Source organism: Trichogramma pretiosum, unplaced genomic scaffold (genome assembly GCF_000599845.2).
Source record: "Trichogramma pretiosum strain Unisexual culture from Peru unplaced genomic scaffold, Tpre_2.0 scaffold147, whole genome shotgun sequence".
NCBI classification, from domain to species: Eukaryota; Metazoa; Arthropoda; class Insecta; order Hymenoptera; family Trichogrammatidae; genus Trichogramma; species Trichogramma pretiosum.
Window position 1 is genome coordinate 40,649 of NW_019640817.1, and position 19,537 is coordinate 60,185.

Sequence of the window (19,537 nt, forward strand, 5' to 3'; positions counted from 1 at the left end):
GAATTGATGACCGGTTCGTTTGTTCATATCTCTTTTATTTACGGAGTTGCGAAAGAATCGATGCGCGCGCGCGGAAAAGTAAAACCAAAAATAATCCAGCCGGAGTGAGAGAGCTGGGGGCCGCCGCCGCTCGAGTATATACAGGTATAATGTAATGTGGAAGGTCGAAGGAAACGAAGAAAACTGAGAAGCAAAGAGAACGGAAAAAACGGAACGGGCCGGGGGGAGGGAAGGAGGGAGAGCAGCAGCAGCAGCAGCAGCAGCATCAGAAGAGAAGCTGCGAGCCTCGCTTTGGCACGTATATAGCATAACAATAAGCCGCGCGCGCCGCACAGCACAGCACAGCACACAGCGGGTGCCGCGCACGAGCAATTTATAAATCAAGATAAAAGCTCAAGAATTACTTGGGAAAGAAAAATATCGAGGTCCTTCGTTTTTGGCCCCGTTCGTATATATATAAATGTATCATTTTATAAATAAATTTGAAAATGATTATACTTTTATGCGAATCTTTTCCTCGGGAGAGACGAACTATTCAATGATGAACACAATGAAGAAAATTCGGAAGACAAGTTAACGAAATTTGTTTTGCCACTTGCGGATTTACAATACTCCATCTGTTGATGAAATCGAAAAGCTCATAATTAAATTTGTTCACCTTTGATTTAAATAGAATCTTACTGGAATTTACAGCGGATTATGGAAAATGATTCATTACATTTTCCGACAAGTATATGGCTCATTTTTATAATCGAGTAACCTACTGCGTGTGCTAAAGCTATTAAAAGTTGAACCTCAATAAAATTTTACAAAAGATCGAAAATAATTTTTAGAAAAATTCACGGAACAAAATGTACTTTAAACCCACATTAAAATGTATTAATAATATACTTCTACGTGCATTCATAAAGATTTGTATTGGACGTGTGCATAAATACGTATGCACATAGAACCCCGGCCAATTCCAGCGAGCAAAATACACTGACTCTGAGCAGTCTATATTCCCTAAGATTATCGCGCTCGCTTACTCGTGTCTTTCACGGATTCACCACCCTATATATACCAAACGTCCCGTAAGAAGTTTTAGAAAATAAAAAAAAAAAGGGAAGAAACTTGCCGAGTCTCGTGGCGAGAGCGCGTAACACAAGCGCTGTCCCGACAAGCTGTTCTCTATATGTACGCACACGTCGTCGCTCGAGCTTTTTTTCCCCAATATATAAGTATATCGTAAAGCGCCTGGAGGCTATTGGACCTTCGATAGGTCTACAAGCTATTTTTGCTCTCGTTTTTTTCTTCTCGGAGCTCGTATATACCGATGGCATACATATTTACGCACGCGTACACACACTGCGTACGGACCAACAAATACTGCAGTTGACAATAAATTTCGAGGTATAAATGCAAACCAACGTATACGAGACTATATATGTAGCTGTGAAAGTTCCGCGTGAAAATCAGCGACGCGTAGCGCTGCGCACATTCAGCTCGCGAAAAAGCGTGACACGAACGACGACACGGCCGATGGTTATACGTGTATACATTTTTGGAGAATGCAACAGCAGCAGCTGCAACGACGATCAAACTCGAAGGGGGTCCTTGATATAGTCTACAGGAAGGATTCGTTTTATCGATCTACTGCACGAATTTGAGACACACACACACACACACACAAACTCGCGCGTTATCCCTCGCCAGGAGAGAGGTAATCGTATATCTTCTCCTCTCTCAACTCTCTGTCTCTCGTCACTGCGGAATAACGAGTATTTCATGAGCCATTAAAGGCGGGGGTGTTGAATGTCCAGTATTTCTCTCTCATACACTACGTGAGACTGTAAGTTTGTGGGTGTGAGTATACGTGTGTTTACATTTACCGACGACGACGACGACGACGACGACGCCCTTTGCCCACTTCGCCCACACTCGTCAGCTCGTCAATATTGGTATTTTCCCCTTACTCTTACGCGTATACGTGCGTGCGTATGCGTGCGCGATCCATTTCATTTCGTTAAGGCTTCGGAGACGCGTATAAAATTGATTAATATTTTTTTGCCCCCTTTATAATTTTTCGTCTACTCGTCATTGACTACCGCGAATGACTGCGGGGGCTACTGTACTCGTGCACACAGGTACACGCACGCACTTTAGGCTATACTAATATACTCGTGAGAATTTTTCTCTTTGCCTATCGTACTCTCCGCGTATATGTAAATCAAAAGCTGCACATCTCGCAAAAGACTGTGATTATTCGCGATACGATGACCTACATCGAGTTTTTATAACTTCCCTTTTTTTTGTCAATTTTTTTTTGTCAATCTCTCAAACGGCGCACGAAAAATCAAAATCGGCCCGTATTAATACATACGTTTCTCGATTCTTTTTCTTCGTATTCTCGTATTCTCGTATATGTCATAATAAAGAGGTGAAAGGGGTAAGTTTCAATTTACGAACCGTCGACCGCTGATCCCGATTTTTTTCCTCCCACCAAAAATCATTTCGATTCTAAAAAAAAAAGCCTAAGACCGATCGAAGGCACGCGCGCGTGTTACAGCGGGGATATATCTGCACGCGCGGATCGGAAAGCCAAGCCAGGGGAAAATTTATCCTTATTTTTCCTGTATTATTTCAACGAGAAGGGGGGGGGGGGAGAAAGGGAGGAGAGGGATGAAATCTATATCTATCCCCGAGCCTTAGCGGGTAATATATAAATCCAACCATCGCGAAGCCTCGTCTGCGCGCCGATCGGACTTAACGCGCGCTAGTGAGCGTATATAAGCGAGGTATTTTTCTTCGAGGTAAATCCTCCAAGTGTCTCTTTTTCTCATCGAATGCGCGCGTTGCAAAATAAATGACTTATGTATTTTCGCTGCGTACGGATTTCGAAAGTGCAATCCTTTCATTAACTGGTCTATGCCGACCAGACACTCGTCTTTTTGACCTTTTTGTTACTCGATCTTGACAGAGACAAGAAAAAATGTATGCATTCGAGAGTTATTAATAAAACGGCTTATCTAAAGCAAGGAGTTTGTACACAGTACATCATAGAATTGAATAATACACAAGCACACACAAAGCCTCCCACGCGCCATAACTAATCAAGTAAACCCTTGAGAGACTTCATCTCGGATATAATATTAATATATAGGGTAAACACAAGGCAAGGCTGATTCGATCTCGCGAGAGACAGAGAGAAAGGCAAGGGTTATCGCTCATCGATCGAGAGGCTTGCTGCTTGATGCATTAGCGATAACCTTGAAATTAATGAGAGCTCCTTTACATATGTATCGGATATCGAATTACGTCGCGAGTCGTTAATTTTTCTTCTGCTTGTATACATGTATTTCTCAGCTGAGGGCGAAAATCGAATTCGAGGAACCCCCCCGGAGGTGTATTACAGCCAGGCCTCTGTGTAAAGGTCAGTAACGTGCACGACGCGATCTGAATTCTCAATGAAGCGATGCCGCTATTTTTGTAATGTATGTGGAGGAGGTTTCACGCCGAGAAGATGTTGACGAATGGTGTAATGTATTCGTTGATTTCGAAGATATCGGAAGAAATTTCTTGTACTTTTCCGTAACGCGTAACTTTTACAGATGCAGGAGATCGATAAAAGTTTTTGTTGAAAAGATGTGTATCAGATATTTAAAAAAAAAAAAAAAAATAAATGAATCAGTAAAATAAAAAGATAATTCTTTCTTTCACTGATTTTGAAATAACTTTGAATCAATGCTCCGTTCAAAAGCAATTTTGCCTGAAGTAACAACTACAAATTATACGCGTTAAACTGATTTAAAAAATGAAAAGTTGGGAGTAGAAGATAAAAAACTGACAATTTATGATTAAAATAAAATTTATCCAAAAACTCATAGCCATACCGACAATGAGAGAGATTTGAGTCCAACCGGTCCATCGTGGGACTAATACGACTCGTACAGCAGCAGGTGTTTACGGGGGTATCTATCATTGCGTTGGCGTGGATTGAACATATTTACAAAATCGAGTAGCGCGCAAAACGATGCGTGTAGTTTGATGCATATACGTATACATTCGGTATAATATGCATATAAGCACGAGTTACACAAGAGCAGCTATCAGCATCGTGCAGAGAGAGAGAGAGAGAGAGAGCACAGCTGTGTACTATATGCTGCATGTCTACATGTATACTATATATATGCGAGAGAATTGAGTCAAGTAAAGAGTCAAGCGCGCGTAGAGGCTTAAAATGTGTCGTAAGGCGCTCCCGTGTATACACGCGTTTTTATATACCTACTTCCGCGCCCGCACTTTTCCTCTCGCTCGCTCGGCTACATCTATATAACGCATATATAAATGCCGGGGGCAAATTGCCACGACCTTAAGTGTCCCTACCATCGCGCTCCCAGCCACTCAACGACTAATTTGGCTATTTCGACGGCGAATATAAAAAAAGCTCCATCCACCGAGGATATAAAATGCGCGCGGGTCGTGAAAAAAAAACCTAGCAGTAGGAAAAAATAGCTCTCTCTCTCGCGCTCGCGTCGATCGAGTTGATGTATACGATTATATTACTACGGACGCGCGAAATTCGATCGAATTGCGCTGCTGCACAGCAGCATCGTCTCTTCCGTGACCCTTCCAGCGCTCGCGCGGCCCGAAATGATATAAATAAGTAACGCGCCGCGGGGTCTCGCTCGACGTTGAGTTGCGCTACTGAAAAACTGCGCGCAGCACTGAATGAGTGAGAGAGAGAAAAAACATTAACGTTCGTAAAATATTTTTAATGGCTTTTAAATCGCAGCATAATAGGCGAAATTCGGCGATAAAAAAGGGGTCTATTTTTAGAACAGTTTTATAATAAAATTAAATGCCAAATTGAAATCGAACGTATCGTCGATCTTTTTAACGAAAAAGAAAAAAAAAATTTCTCCGCGATTCCTCTGTATAAATTTCAATCGATCGAATCGGGGCCGATTTCGCGTAAACAATTCCCACGTCGTCGTTTGTACTTTGTTAAGATGCGCGTGCGATGTTATGTATCGTAGGATTTTGCCTTGACGTACAGTAGTAGCGGCCCAAGTCCGGTCGGACGTTATACGTATGTACACGATGATGACGACGATGACGACGACGCGGCCTTGACAGTAGCACACGCGGCTATAACAGCGAGAGAGAGAGAGAGAGAGAGAGCATTAACCAGTAAGCCGAGTACAAACACACGCATATATAATATACATATCGACGCAGCCGTATACGTAGTCATCCCTCGCGTCCAGATTTGTTATATATAATACAATCTATAAAAGAGATCGTAAACGACGCGCCGAAATGGCGAAACGCGTATATAACAACGCACGCAGCGAAATAGTAAACGCGCCAGTGATATATTCGTCTAGATCCTGAATATATATCGCGCACGTATTGTAACGAATACAGTGCGGTGTATATGTATGTATATATAGGCTGACGAAAATGTGTGCTGCGAACGAAGAGAGAGAGCGAGAGAGAGAGAAAGGTGCACATATCTGACTGTCCTATTTTCCGCGCGTCGGCCTCGCATGGCCTCTTTACCTCCCTTGCACTCGCTCTCTCTCTCCGATATATACATGCAGCTCTCGCTTGTGTGCTGCACTTACATTGCATATGTGCTGTGTGCTCTCTCTCTCTGTTCGCACTCGCGGAGCGCGCCTCCTATATACCTACTATTATCCTTTCGCAGCGAGAAAGAGAGGCTTTTTCGAGAAAGCGAGCACGCAATGGCAAAGGGACACCTTTGAGTACCGAATACATATTTTGTTTGTTTGTTTTTTTTTTTTTTTGTTGGTATGATAGCGAGTCGACGAGTTCAACGACATAGCGATCGCCACCGAGATAATACGTGTTCGGAGCAACAAAAAAAATTAAAAAATATAACAGTCATGGCATGGGACTGTAGAAAAAAAGTAGGTATATAGCACGAGAGGAGCCCGAGAGAGAATGAGAAGAAGAAGGCAAGGAGTTGGTACGTGCGCGATAATGCCTGCACACAAACACGACGGAGTGTCAGTGACTCGTGTGCATGCCGCAGTGCCCCGCTCCGGACTATATACCGCGAGAGAGGAGAACAAGAGGAGATATATACTTTTTCGCTTTTTTTTTCTTTCTTTTTTTTTTTTTTTTTGGACAAGCTGTAGTCGCTAGTAGCTCTAACTAACCTTGTTGGATCTTAATGAGACCTTGCCGCCGCAGCGGGCGCAGCACCTGACGCTGCAGTAATTGCAGATGTGGCCGACGCCGTCGGCGAACTTCGTCTTGAGGCATATCTCGCAGGTGGCCTCCAGGTCGCAGGCCGGATTCTTGAGCATCTCGCTGCGCGTACGCGCTATCGTCTCCTCCAGTTTCAGCACCTCGGACTCCTTTCGCCTTTATTTTCCGTTTTTGGATGATGCAGAAATGAAAATTGTATCTTTCGTTATTATCATTGTTTTACAGAATTAAATTTTTTTTTATCCAAAACTACATTTAAATACGTTTAAACTAGTTGCACAGACTTCTTTTTTGACCGAGTCAAATGAAACTCGTGTATCTCGGTAAAAGAAGCTGTGCTGCGGCAAAACATGTGCGCATATAGATAATATGCAAGAGCCATGCGTGTGATAAGTAACACAACGAATAACAACAACGTGTCGCGATCAAGTAAGTTTTCTGCTGCGGCAGACACACAAAAAAATTATACAATCGTTCCTTACATATTTCCACTTGTTTGATTTGGCAAGTGTGTGTGTTGTGGCTGCGAGTCTCGCTCGCGCTACATTAGCTATAGTGGTACAGATATATCGGGCTGGTACTACTACTACTACTACTACTACTACTACGATATTATCGTTATATAGTGGCGGCGCGTTGGCACGAACGAGAGAGCCCCGTTGTATATTACTCGGGTGTACACACACACACATACACATCTATGTAGCAGACAGCGGTGTTGCGTGTACTTGTGACTAGTACTACTGTTATACTACTGTACAAAAAGACGTCTGCTCGCTGCCGCTGTGTGTGCGGGTGTATGCGTGCGTCTGCGATAATACGTCACAACGCACACACATCGTCGATCGTGACACATTATATTATCGGGATAAAGGCGGAAAGAGAGACGGAGAAAGAGTAAAACTGTTGCGTTACTCGGCTCATATAACGTTGCATCTCTCTCTCGGTCTCTCTCTCTCTCTCTATATCTTGACCGTGTGCGCGTGAATGAATTAAAAAACGAAAAAAGATATCTGATCGAGCTCACCTCAAAATTTCGCTCTGGTTCTCCTCCTCCTGGCGCTGCCTCATCATGACGCTCTCTATGTGGCGTCTCTCCTCGGGCGTGAGGTGCGACAGGTCCGGCATTATTTCGTCCATCATGATGACTTGTACGACGACGCGCCGCGCTCGTCGTGCTTGCTTTTTTTACGAAAAAAACGTCCGCACTCGCGAGGCAGCGGACACCGATTCTACCGCGACGTCGTCGTCGAGGAGCAGTCGAGGAGCTGGTGATGTCGGTGGTCGTCTCGTTGCCGAGAGCAATGATAACGATGTGGCTGTCGGCGGCGGTCGAGCGTCGACGACGATGCCGGTGGTCGCGACGACGACGACAACGAAGAATTTTCCGCTGCTGCAGAAAGCCGCAGAGACTACGGCGACGACGAAGATGCGGTGGAGGTTGATGTGCTGTTGTTGTTGCTGTTGTTGTTGCTGTTGTTGGCCGCGGCGGCGACAGCAGCTGCAGCAGTTGCAGCAGCGACGACGACGACGACGACGATGATACAGGCCCGCGCCGCACTCGCCTCATCCGAATCATCCAGCCGATGTGGCGCGGGCCCGCTCGATTCTTCCGTGCTGCTCTGCTACTGTCGTCGCCAGCTCCTTCGTCTGCTTCCGTTCGTCGTTTATTACTCCGCTGCTCGCTACTACTACAAGTTTGACGATTATTAACCGCCGCAGTCGTTGGTCGTCGTCGTCGTCTTGGGTATCAATCGGACGAGTCCTCCTCCTCATCGCCACCTGCAGCAGCCTCGAGGAGTAGCTACAGTGGTACAAGCCGCAGCGGCGGCTCAGCGCCTCCTCCGACGACTGCGTCACCCGAGTTCCCTCGTGGTTGTTGTCGTTGTCGTTATTGTTATCGCTAACGCCACTACTCGACTGCTCGGTCACTGTTGAATATTGTCGCTCTGCCTGACTGCTGCTGACACTGCTACTGCTGCTATCATGCGTTCGAGCCATATTACGATTCTTGTCGAGGGCTGACAGCGACGACGACCGCGAGGCGCGTCTCCATGCTTTTTTTTGGCGTGACAGAGCGCAGCCTCGAGCTTTTTTTAATTTTTTTTATTAAAACACTAGGTTATTACGCTATTTTTATCATTATAACGTTAGGTATAAAAAAAGGGGGGTCCTCGATCTCTCGACGAGGACTCAACTTGATATCGATGTCGATGCACACCCCCGCGCACTGCTTCTTGTCTTCTTCGTATACACACGTACACACACACGCGTTCGCTGCACAGAATTCCGCGCACTCCAGTGTACTACTACCAATGCTGCTCCTAGCCTATATATACTCGACTCCTCGACCGTGTGCTCCTCCGTCACTCACTGTGTTATATACTACGCACGACGGCGACGATGACGATAAAAATGTCGTTGCGTAGACTCGTAGTAGTAGTAGTAGCAGCAGCAGCTCTCGGTCATCGCTACTATATACGCGATGATATATCACGCACACGAGCTACGACGATAACGCCGAGGATCACATATCCGCGCGACCACTATACTCGCACTACCACCACCACCACCACCAATATGAAGGGCTCTCTCTCTCTCTTCTTCGCTCGTGCTGTCTCTCGTAACGCGAACACTGACTACTGCTACTGCTGCTGCTGCTGCTTTTCTGTAGCCGAGACTCTCTAGGCGATTGTGTGTTTGTTACGTGTGTGTGTGTGTGTGTGTGTGTATGCACTGAAAACAGCAGGCCCGTGTGTATATAAACTCTGTCGTGCTCGCGCGTATCGCTGCACACGAGTTCTGCACTCTCTCTCTCTCTCTCTCTATACTCGTCCGATGTATACAGACGACACTATATATATCGTACTGTGTTGCTGCACAGTGCACGGGACAGAGTGCAGTTTACGTCGCGTATATACTATATACTACTTACGGCGCGCAGAGCAGTCAACTCTCGCCACGAACGCGAAAAATTTCGCTGCTCCTTTTTCTAATACGGAGCTTTTTTGGCCGCACGATGATCCTCTCGAGCACACACACGTTGTTATAACGTTGTTACGGCATCTCGCTGCTGCTACTCGTGCCCCGTGATGATGTACTCGCGTTCAGAGTTTTCTGACTCGTCGCCGCCACCGCCGCCGCTGCTCGCGCACCATATCTAATCTATACCACCTTTTTTCCCTGCACTCGCTCCGTGCGCGCAAGCAGACACACACGCAGGCCAACACACGTATATTATCATATATATATATACACACAACAATAATTGCGATTTGCCAAGTGAGCTGGTTTATAAAAGGTATAATATAAAGTGGTGGTGCTGCTGCTCTGTGCTCTCACTGCCTGCCTTGCCTGCCTGCTAAGCTTGCGCGCCTCCTCGGTCGTTGGAGCGGAAGCGGCCCGACGCGCAGTCGCACCAGCACCAGCACCAGCAGTCAACCCCTAGGTGTATATACCTTATAATACCTACCGTAATACAACGGCAGCTGCTGCTGCTGCTGCTACCCTCGCGCGACCCCCCTCGAGGCGAAAACGTATACATAGGAGAGATAGATATTGCCGCGGCGCGTCGACCGTGGAGATCGCGCGCTACTATACGCGCGATTCAGTTCGGAGTTGGCGCCCCAGTCCTACGGACACTGCACTGCACAGTACGCGTCACGATATATCAAGTAGTTCGAGTCAGTCCATGATGCAACTGTAACGGATCGCGCGCGTTCGAATTTCAAATCGGGCGCCGCTCGCTGCACGTTCTTTTATATAAGATTCTCGACTCGCGAGATTCCAAATTCGAAATGCAAGCTTACATTTCCTTACATTAGCCGTTTTCGGTTTTAATGTATCGCTTGCGTGATTCTTTTTTTGAATAAATCGGAGCGCGACTACTTTGCAGTAGTAGTAGTAGTACGAAAGAACCGTTGAGAGGACCTATCTATACATATAACGTTTTGTTATAAGGAACGTCGGCACACGTACACACACACAGATACTGCACTCACACATACATACGTGTACGATACGGAGCAATGGGCGTGGGCTTGCGTCACACTGCGCGCCGATCGCTATATGTACGCTACTGTCGGTGTTGGTGTTACTCGTATATCTATATTCAGCTTGTGTATACACAGAAGCAGCGTACACTACACACACACACACATTCGCACTTTTATTGATCGGCTTTTGCGCGCCGACGACCGAATCTTCGGTTATACCGTATAGATACAAACGCGTTTACGACGATTGTTATATGTATTAGACCCTATCTGTCCGTGTATACGTGTATCTGTCTCTTTTACTTATACCTATATAGGTGTGTATTTCTTATTGCGGAGCGTCGACCGCGCGCGCGCGGCCAGTTAAACGCAGCGCCGATACAGTCCATGCGAGGTTGATCCATTGTGTGCTGTATAAGAAAGGATGTACAAAAAAGGGCTCGAGCTTCTACATTTTCAGCATCAGCTGATAAGATATTATGCACCTATACATAGGAGATGACTCGCGACCTCTGTCACCCCCGCGGGAGGCTCGTTGAATTGATGCTGCTGAATTATTCTCAGATTAGAGGCGAATAGGCTCGACCGGCTGCGGCTGCGCTTGCGCCCCCCCCCCCCCTGATATTTTATTCCACCGACAAAAAAGTGGATGAAATAAATAAAAACACAATGCCTCAACTGAGAAATCGTCGAGTTTATGTATTCTAATAAATTCTTACCAGTCCGAGTGACTCGTTTGTACGGAGCTCGATCGTCACTCACAAGTCTGTATAATTACATTATAATTTCTAGAAATATACGAAGTGGAACGAACGATGGGAAATCGTTGCAAATGAAATTTCGACGACAAACTTTTCCATCCTTCGATTTAATCATTTTATTAACGAGTCGATCGACAGAAAATAATAATAATAATAACTTGTTCCTCTGCTCGCGTATACATACTTATAATTGAAAAACGATGCCACCGCATAGATTCGTTTTAATGGAATTTTAGCGAGCTTTCGTCGGAGATCGAATTACAAATACGCTGTGCATATTATAAATAAAGATCGCTCTCGCGCGCACACACACACACACACACACACACACGGAACAATTGACTTTGCGAGTTATAGAGAAAAATTTTTCATTACGCAGTTTGAAAAAATGCTCTTTTATTGCACTAGCTTCTCTAAGCGAAGCGAACGAGTGTCATTTTTTTTCTGGTAGAAATTGTCATGATTATACATTAATTATACATTAAAAAAAGATATAATTAACGGTACACAAACATCCGGACGAATGTGTATTTACAAGTATAAATCGGTAATCGGTTGCACAATGAGCGAACGGTTTCATTTGATATATTTATATAAAAAAAAAGTATCCTTAAAGTCTATTATCGACGTATTTATAAATTCTAAATACAATGGCATATATACATAGAAAACAGCTTTTTTTTTCTCCGCTAGTTGGCTCGACTCAGAGTCGACTATATAGATCGTACAGTTTGTTTTTTCTATAAAGAAATAATAAAAAATCATCGCGATTGGCAAAAAATTTTATGTACAAATATTTATGTAAATCGCCGAAAAACTCGCTATGGCATACTGTTTACAGTTAGAGAGCTCTCGTTCCCGAGTCTATTTACAATTTATTAACAATCGTTTTTTTGTTACTTAATTTTTTTTCTCTCAACAAGACTATCAACGAATTTAAAGTAACAAGGACAATAACAAACGATATCATCCATTTATTGTCTCAAGCACGTCATAATAGTTTTGTCAGCGTATTTGCTTGAGTCGAATTATATATAAAGATTATATAAAAAAATATTATTAACATAGCAGCATTAGCACTATGGTTATACAGAATTACATGATTACACCTATTTACAGACAAATGTATACAATTACGAAGCGTAAAAAAATGCGTTACGCACAGTTAAACTGTATTTACGGAACATTCAACTAAATGGCTCGCGGGTCATTGACTATTTATATTAAATATTTTTTCACGATCGTTCCGATCGTGTCAATGTTTCAACAGGTCCGAAAAAGTCTATCCAATCACTGGCAATATAATAATCATCGTCAACATTTATATATACTTGAAACATTTCTGTTTGTCGTGAGGAATTCTCGTTTTGAAAAGTACCGAATCGGCACGATATTGCGTAGTGAGTAATGGCATGTAGCCAAACACCTGTGAATAAAATTGAACATGTGTAAACATTTCAAATCGTCATATTCGTGCAATCGGCAAGTTTACGAATACTCACTTGTGAAAAGAAATTCATGCATTTGTGTCTTTCTTGGAAGTGCGAGTCATCCTCGGACAGCGATACCGGGCATCCTGGGCATCGGAACGTCCAGCGCGACGTGACCTGGAAATATTTTCGCAATCGCATTAGGAAACATTTTTGATATTTTATTTTCAACGCTAAATGAAAAATTTCCTCCTTACCTTGACAGGGGGTTTACGGGTGACGTGCGAGACCAAGAAATTCATCGCTATGTCCTCGCAGTTCATGTACTCGTCGACCTTGTCCCTTATGGCTTGGGGCAACCAGTGCGTGTAGAGATATGTATAGTGCTTGTGTATGAAGGCTGCGCCCGTCAGTATCATCGACAGCTCGCACGAGTAATTCGAGTTGTAGTTCCACGAGTTGTGATTGTTCTGATCCCAGTTGTGGAAGCGCGCCGGGAAGCCCACGACTCGGTCGCGATGCTCTCGCCAGACCCTGAAGCCGAACATGATCTCGTCGTGGCGCAGGTGGGCGTCGTCGTCCACGGACAGCACGGCCTCCGTCTCGATGGCGTCAAACGGCAGAAATCGATTGTTCAGGCTGTTGCGCTTGGTCTTCACGACGATTATCGGCACGCCGATGTCGGGCCACCTCAGGTCCTCCACGGGCGGCTTGGGACTGTTCCACACCACGATCACCTTGTTCAGGTAGGGCAGCCCGTACAGCCGAGCCAGAGAATTGATGAGGACCTGCTCGCGCTCGTAGGTCAGCATGACCACGGTGAACTGCTCACGCGGATGATTGCCGCCCAGCGCCTGGCTGAACTCCTTGCCCGCGCCACCTGCTCCCTTGCCGATCGGCCTGAAGCCCAACTCCGAGCCTGATGAGAATATTAGAGAAATGTAATCATGAATCTAATTAATTGAGCTCGAACGCGAAGTGCCCAAATTTACCGATGTGTTTGGCGTCACTCGGAAGAACAGTATCGAAGGGTAGGTGAGGATACAGATTGAATGGATCCACCCACTCGTTCCAAATCTCGTGACCCTGTACCAATAACGTGGTGTAGTTGCGCCTGTAACTCGGGGATGGATATGGCGGTTCGAGTGGACCCAAGCTTTCCTCGCCCACGTTATCTTGAACTATTGTGTCCGATCTCAAAGGCTGAAAAAAAATTCAATTTATTAATTTCGAGTAAACTTTGCTAGCGTGACTGCGATCGTTTGTACATACCACAAAGGATGAATTGAAAACACTTATACTAGGCGTTTCTGGAGCTGGCCTCGGAGGTATTCCCAGTCTGTCTCTGATAACGGCGACTATCGTATCGACGACGCTTTGCGCGGTACCGAAGTATCGCTCCCATACGAGTCTTCCCTGTCGTCTCATCGTCAGCAAATCGTTATCGGGCACGGCTCTCAACATGAAGTGCATCTCCGTAACTCTAGCCTGTAAACAATACCAATGTTAAATATCGCGAAAATGATTCAATAAAACCTATAGCCGGAAAATTACCTTGGGTAAGAATATGGCGGCTCTTCTCCAGGCGACGACCTCTTTGTAGCTCAGGGCGACGCGATCGCCGCCGAGGATCACCGGTATGGCGCCCGATCTCAGGGCCTCGTACAGGCGAGCCTGCATCACGGCGGTGGACAAGAAGCTGACGTTGCTCGGCGCCAGTATCAGGGCGAAGGTGGACTCTCGCAGGATGGATTTTCTGGACGACTCCGTGCCGCAGAGCGACCAGTCGAGCACCTCGTTCGAGCGCTTCTCCTCCGAGGCCGGCACGCACTCGAACTGAATGAAAAATTTGTCCGACGTCGGGCCGCTGCTCATGTCCTTCAAGTGCTGAATGATGAACATGTCCAAATTATTTTCGTCCATCGATGCTCGCTCGATGTCGAGCTCGGCGTCGTCTATGATCTGATTGGTCGTGGAAAGAATTTTCATGGCCTTCATTTCACCTACATAATGATAGAAATTTTTTACTTTTTTACAACAGAGTAATTATTATAATATTTTACAGTACAGCATCTTGAATGTACCTTGAAAAGAAAGCAAAAACTTTCTTCGAGCTGGCAGCATATGAGCACACTCTGACCATACGTCACCACCTGGAGGGCCTAATATAGGAGGAACAACTAGATCAAATCCCTCGCGAAAGCGTTCTCGAAAGAACGTTGATTGCACTACTATAGCTCTGCCTGTATCAACGCTGTTTAACAATGCTCCTGAATCGGCAGATAAATCACGTCGAGCAAGGTTCAATAAAATATGGTTTCTGCCATCACCGCCCCAATAAGGAAGCGAGTGCAGTTTGCTAACACTCAGTGGTCCTCTAGAATTATTAGCCTTGTAAGAAGATGTCAGTGCTTCACCGACAAGGACAATGTAGATACATGCTTCAGCTGGATCATTTGTTAGATGTGGGTTGTAACCTACAATCATAATTCAATATTACAATTGAATATTCAGTATTACAATTATGAAAATATATGTAAAAAAGCAATAAAATTTTTAATCAACATACCTAGCGTCTGCTTTATGTAAATTTTTAAAAAACCATCTATATCCCATCCATCATTGACGATAGGAAAGTCTTCAGGATCATACAAATATACTGGAAAACCACTTGTTAAAGCACAGCGACTGTGATCAAAACAGTTAAACATTCTGCAGTTTTTGGAGTTGGAGTGGAAAGGAGTGTGTTCTGGAACATATTCACTTATTATTCTTTTAGGTGCTGCTAGTTCAGGAGTATTTCTTTCTACAGCTTCACGATGAGATTCTTGAGCTTGAATAACACTAATTTTCAATCTTTCTAGCTCCATTGTCTGATGAGTCACTTCTTGTTTTAATTCATCAATTTGTTGAGTCAAACTGCTGACTTCATGGTGGAGTTTGCGACGCTTTGTTTCAAGATCTTTGAGTTCATTGTTAACTGATGTTTTGATTCTCAACATTTCTTCTATGCGAGCTTTTAACTCGACTGCAGACTTGGCTGAAAAGTCTTGAAATGTTTCTAGTCTGGAGCGCGTTTGAAATACATCTAGGTGCCCGCTTGCTTCCACCTATAATAGTAATTTTATTAAAATTAAGTTAAATAAAGAAAATTTCAACGCTTTAAAATTTATTCTCATGCACTGTTCAGCTAATTTGACAGTAAACAAACAAATTGAACCTCACCTGTGATAGATAGTAATGAATGAAAAGTGGCAGTATACAGAGGCATGCCAAGGCAATTACTATGGCTCTTGGTAATTTTGCTCTGGCTAACCATACTGCGAATTCTCGGCCGGCTTGATAAGCTGGATTCTGATGCAGGTGATGATTGAGATTATTATTGCCACCTTCGACGCCGCCGATCACCGTCATCGTACAAGTTGGTCATTAACTTAGCACCGATTAATTTTCACCTCGTTATCATAGTTATTACTGAACTAAAAAGCGTTGGCCCATTGTTAACACGTCGTCGCAGGACTCGGTTAGATCCTACTCGAGTCTGCAGGACTATAACCGAGCAGAATACTACTTTGTGTTGATGACAAGTGCAGCATCCACCACCACTCCGAATTGCGAACAAGTAGACACTGTGATTGACTGCTAATAGCGCCAACGCCGAACGTGCCAACTTGTGGCGCCACCGAGCGCAAATTTAAATGACACATAGCATAAAGAACTTGGAGTAGAACGGGATATGCGGTATGTTTGGATTTTTTTCATTCATCATTCTTGATAAATTTCATAGCAAATTTATTATCACAGTGATTATCAATACATTTCAATAGAAAACTTAAATAATCAATTAGTTGCTTGCTGCAGTTGATTTAAAATTTCATGTCATTTTACAATTTGAAAGAAATAAATAAATAAAAAATATACTGATTAAGTTGTTTCTCGCCCAGCAAGATTAAAATTCATCAAACTGAAATGATATTGTTTTTTAAATGAAATTTTTACGAACAACAAAATTAATGATATACTTACATCTTCAGCTTTTAGTTCTATATCAGCGGCAGAGAACATAACTTCTTCTTTCATTACATCAACTTTTTGTTGTTGTTGTTGCTGTTGTTGTTGAACCTCCATTTCTTTATCTTTTCTCTGATCAGGATTGTCACTTTTTTTCTTAATTTTACCACAATTTGGAAAAACTGATTCCATGTTATCAACAATTTCTAAGAATTGATTCTTTAATCTGGCAGGAGGTTCCAAAACCTTTTTTATGTATTCGTCCATTGAAAATGCATCATCAGCCTTTAAAGCTCGAGCTGCAATGGTATTCCAATGATATTGTTTATGAACATTTGGAAATATACCTTCTCTTAAATATGCCGGTTCTCTGGAAGATAAAAATATAGGTCAAATGAAATTAAAAAAAAAGTAGTTAAAGGTACATTTTAAAAAACCTACTGTTCAGTGATTGTCATCGAATCTATAAATTGATCCATCGCTTTTATTTTTTCTGAGTTTGCTTCATTCTTTATATAATTTGATTCGACTGCTCTGGTATCATGTCCAAAAGGCAATTCTAAATGAACAAGACACTTAAATAGAAAAATACAGGTATTAGTGCAGGTGAACATTGAAAAAATATTTCAAAAATATATCAGGAAAGCAAAATTACCCAAACAGAATCAGGTTCAGTTTTTGGAAAAAGCACACCCATTTTTGGAGCATTATCATTTTGGTAAACTTTACGTACAATTGCTACATAATTCATTTCAACCATTGCTTTTACAAGACTGTAAAATGCTTTTGCATCATCCTGATAAAATAAACAATATTTTTAAAGCAGTTCAAAAATAATTTGATGACTTAAGTAATATTTACTTCAGTTTCTGGAACAATAATTCTTGTTCCAATTCCAGTCCAATATTCAAGTTTAACATCTTTTTGTAGTGCAAAACCATAAATTTTCATTCCCTTTTCAGTTCCTTTAAACGCCATTTGCATTTCATCTTCATCTAGTAAAAGATTAAAATGACTAATGTCAATTGATTAAATGCAAAATCAAATTTAGCAAAAACCTTACATGCAGAAATCAACACAATCATTAAAAGAATATGAAATTGTTACTTTTTAAATACTATCAAGTCTTTAAAAGCCAACCTGAAACTGGTATATATTTTTGACCAAATTTGTATGCCTTAGTCAATTCAACAGATTCCACCTGGTTTCTAGATTTATCTGATATTGTGACTTCTTTATGAAGATATTCTTTTTTCGGCTCTTCTGCAATATTTTCTACCAATGCATGCATTTTCCAAGTTTCTAATTTTTTGGATTCAGTTATCTGAAAATGTAGATTTGTAGAATTTTTAAACATGAAATTTAATAATATTGGAAATTATTTTTAAACCTTTATGTATGATGCACAACTGATTACGATCTCATCCCATTCTAATGGGAACTTATAAGTCGCTGGATGACTTTGTGGAGGTGTAAAAAACTGTCGACCCTCTTTCATATCATTTATCTCTTCATATTGTACAGCTGCACACTATAATGAAAATTAAATTCAAGATAAAATCAAGTTGTTGATAATAATGCTCAATAAACTACCTGCATTGTCATTGTTTTTGCCATTTTCTCACTGGCTGATTTTAAGTCATCATAGTTGACATTATCATTTAGTGGATTGTCTCCTCTAGAACAAAAGTAAATTTTATTTTTTCCAATATACAAAATATTTTTCAGTACACAATATAAACTTACACCAATATGACATGCAGTTGTTCAAATTCAAGTAGTTGACTTTCTATAGCCTCAATATCATATGGTTCGATTGATTCATCTTTCTCTTTGAAATTGTTAAAGATAATTAGAATACATTTAGCATCAGGATCACTGAAACAATTAAACTATAATGCATAAAAATTCAAATTCACTATATGAACTTGTTTAAAAAAATAATAACTTACCTTATATTTTTTTGTATGAATCCTAAACTGACAAATAAAGCTTCAATCCAATTACAATCATATGGTTTACTTTGTAAGTTATTAATGTAATTTACCATTTCCCAATCAGGAACACGGGAATTTTCTTGGTACAATTTAATATTTGGCAGTTGATCAGGGTTTTCAGTAACATCCTCACCCATTGTTATAATACCGAATTCATCATTTGGCTCTAAAAAGATCTGTATTGACAGAATTTTAAGATTCTGTTATGCAACAATTTTTAAAAATAAAATAAATTTTTACCTTTTTTTGTATCAACATTTTCATAGTAAATTTAGCTTTATCTAAAAAGCTCTCATTGTCTCCAGGAATTTTTTCTGAGCTAGAGCAACCAACATTCGCTACTAAAATGATGTAGCTCTGTAAAAACAAGAATTGTTTCAAACATTAATTTTAGTAAATTTAGAGCAAAGGTTTGATAAATTATAAGATGTTACTACCTTTTGCTTTTTGGGCGGCATTTTGAACGAACTCCTTCTTTTTACGTTCTTTTACAGTGTAAACAAAATATAACGATGAAAAACTCTGGTCTGCTTCTTCTTCTTCTTCTTCTTTTTTTGGCCTTGGAATCTTAATAGATTGCCGGTCTGCCACACTTCATGTTTGGTTGCTCTGGTCTGCTGTTAAAATCAAACACGATATAAACAAAGCAGCAAATCGCGTCGTCTGTCACCACGCCGTCACCTGTGGCGCTCCGTAATCCGAACGCAGCGCTCGATTTTTGCAAGTTCAGACAAGTCTAAATTTCAGTGACTCATTCTCAAATCTCATAATGAAATTATTATAAGTTGAGATAAGTTGAGATAAAAAATATAATAGTTGAACCATGATTTTATTCTTATTCACTTTAAGTCTCAGACGTATCATTCATTGTCATTATGCCATTCCGATATGTTTTCGACCTTCCCAACATTGAAACAATATCTTACAGTAGACAAAAATAATTGTTTATGTTTATTCTGCGGCCAATAATAATTGTGCCCATTGTTTTTGATCTTGAGATACAGTGCAGCAGTTCTATATTCGACATTTTTTCAAAGATTTGAATTTTGTTGTTGTTGATGTAATTGATATAATTTTGAAAAGAAATGATTATTATTTTATGACGAGTAAGCAATTTATGCAAA

The 19,537-nt window shown here is 42.0% G+C and overlaps 3 protein-coding genes across 4 annotated transcripts in view; all 3 read right to left on the bottom strand.

Moving 5' to 3' along the window:
• LOC106651607 (regulating synaptic membrane exocytosis protein 2) overlaps nt 1–7,683 on the bottom strand; it is a gene marked incomplete at its 3' end in the record, with an annotated part of 48,295 nt that extends 40,612 nt beyond the window's left edge. The window contains exons 1-2 of the mRNA XM_023462450.1: nt 7,247–7,683; nt 6,168–6,375 (exon numbers count right to left, since the gene is read on the bottom strand). Coding sequence (XP_023318218.1) covers nt 6,168–6,375; nt 7,247–7,362 — 324 coding nt within the window. The remainder of the gene's footprint in view (nt 1–6,167; nt 6,376–7,246) is intronic.
• A 3,656-nt stretch (nt 7,684–11,339) lies between these two features.
• On the bottom strand, nt 11,340–16,092 carry LOC106651356 (exostosin-3). Its single transcript, XM_014369804.2, has 9 exons — nt 15,631–16,092; nt 14,975–15,515; nt 14,490–14,882; nt 13,960–14,408; nt 13,678–13,893; nt 13,398–13,608; nt 12,663–13,324; nt 12,478–12,582; nt 11,340–12,401 (listed from the first exon to the last, which is right to left on the bottom strand). The coding sequence occupies exons 1-9, from the start codon at nt 15,817–15,819 to the stop codon at nt 12,297–12,299; spliced, it is 2,871 nt and encodes a 956-aa protein (XP_014225290.1). The 5' UTR covers nt 15,820–16,092; the 3' UTR covers nt 11,340–12,296.
• Nucleotides 16,093–16,180: 88 nt separating this feature from the next.
• Nucleotides 16,181–19,082, bottom strand: LOC106651357 (X-ray repair cross-complementing protein 5-like). Of its 2 annotated transcripts, XM_023462486.1 has the most exons (13): nt 19,026–19,082; nt 18,851–18,938; nt 18,654–18,770; nt 18,369–18,589; nt 18,163–18,294; nt 18,010–18,094; nt 17,807–17,947; nt 17,557–17,740; nt 17,278–17,411; nt 17,072–17,212; nt 16,858–16,991; nt 16,432–16,786; nt 16,181–16,369 (listed from the first exon to the last, which is right to left on the bottom strand). In XM_023462486.1, exons 2-13 carry the CDS (start codon nt 18,869–18,871, stop codon nt 16,355–16,357), a joined length of 1,680 nt encoding a protein of 559 aa, XP_023318254.1. In that variant the 5' UTR covers nt 18,872–18,938; nt 19,026–19,082; the 3' UTR covers nt 16,181–16,354. The 2 variants fall into 2 exon arrangements, with proteins under 2 accessions (XP_023318254.1, XP_023318253.1); XM_023462485.1 differs by lacking the exon at nt 19,026–19,082 and having other exon boundaries at nt 18,851–19,010.
• Between the last annotated feature and the right edge of the window lie 455 nt (nt 19,083–19,537).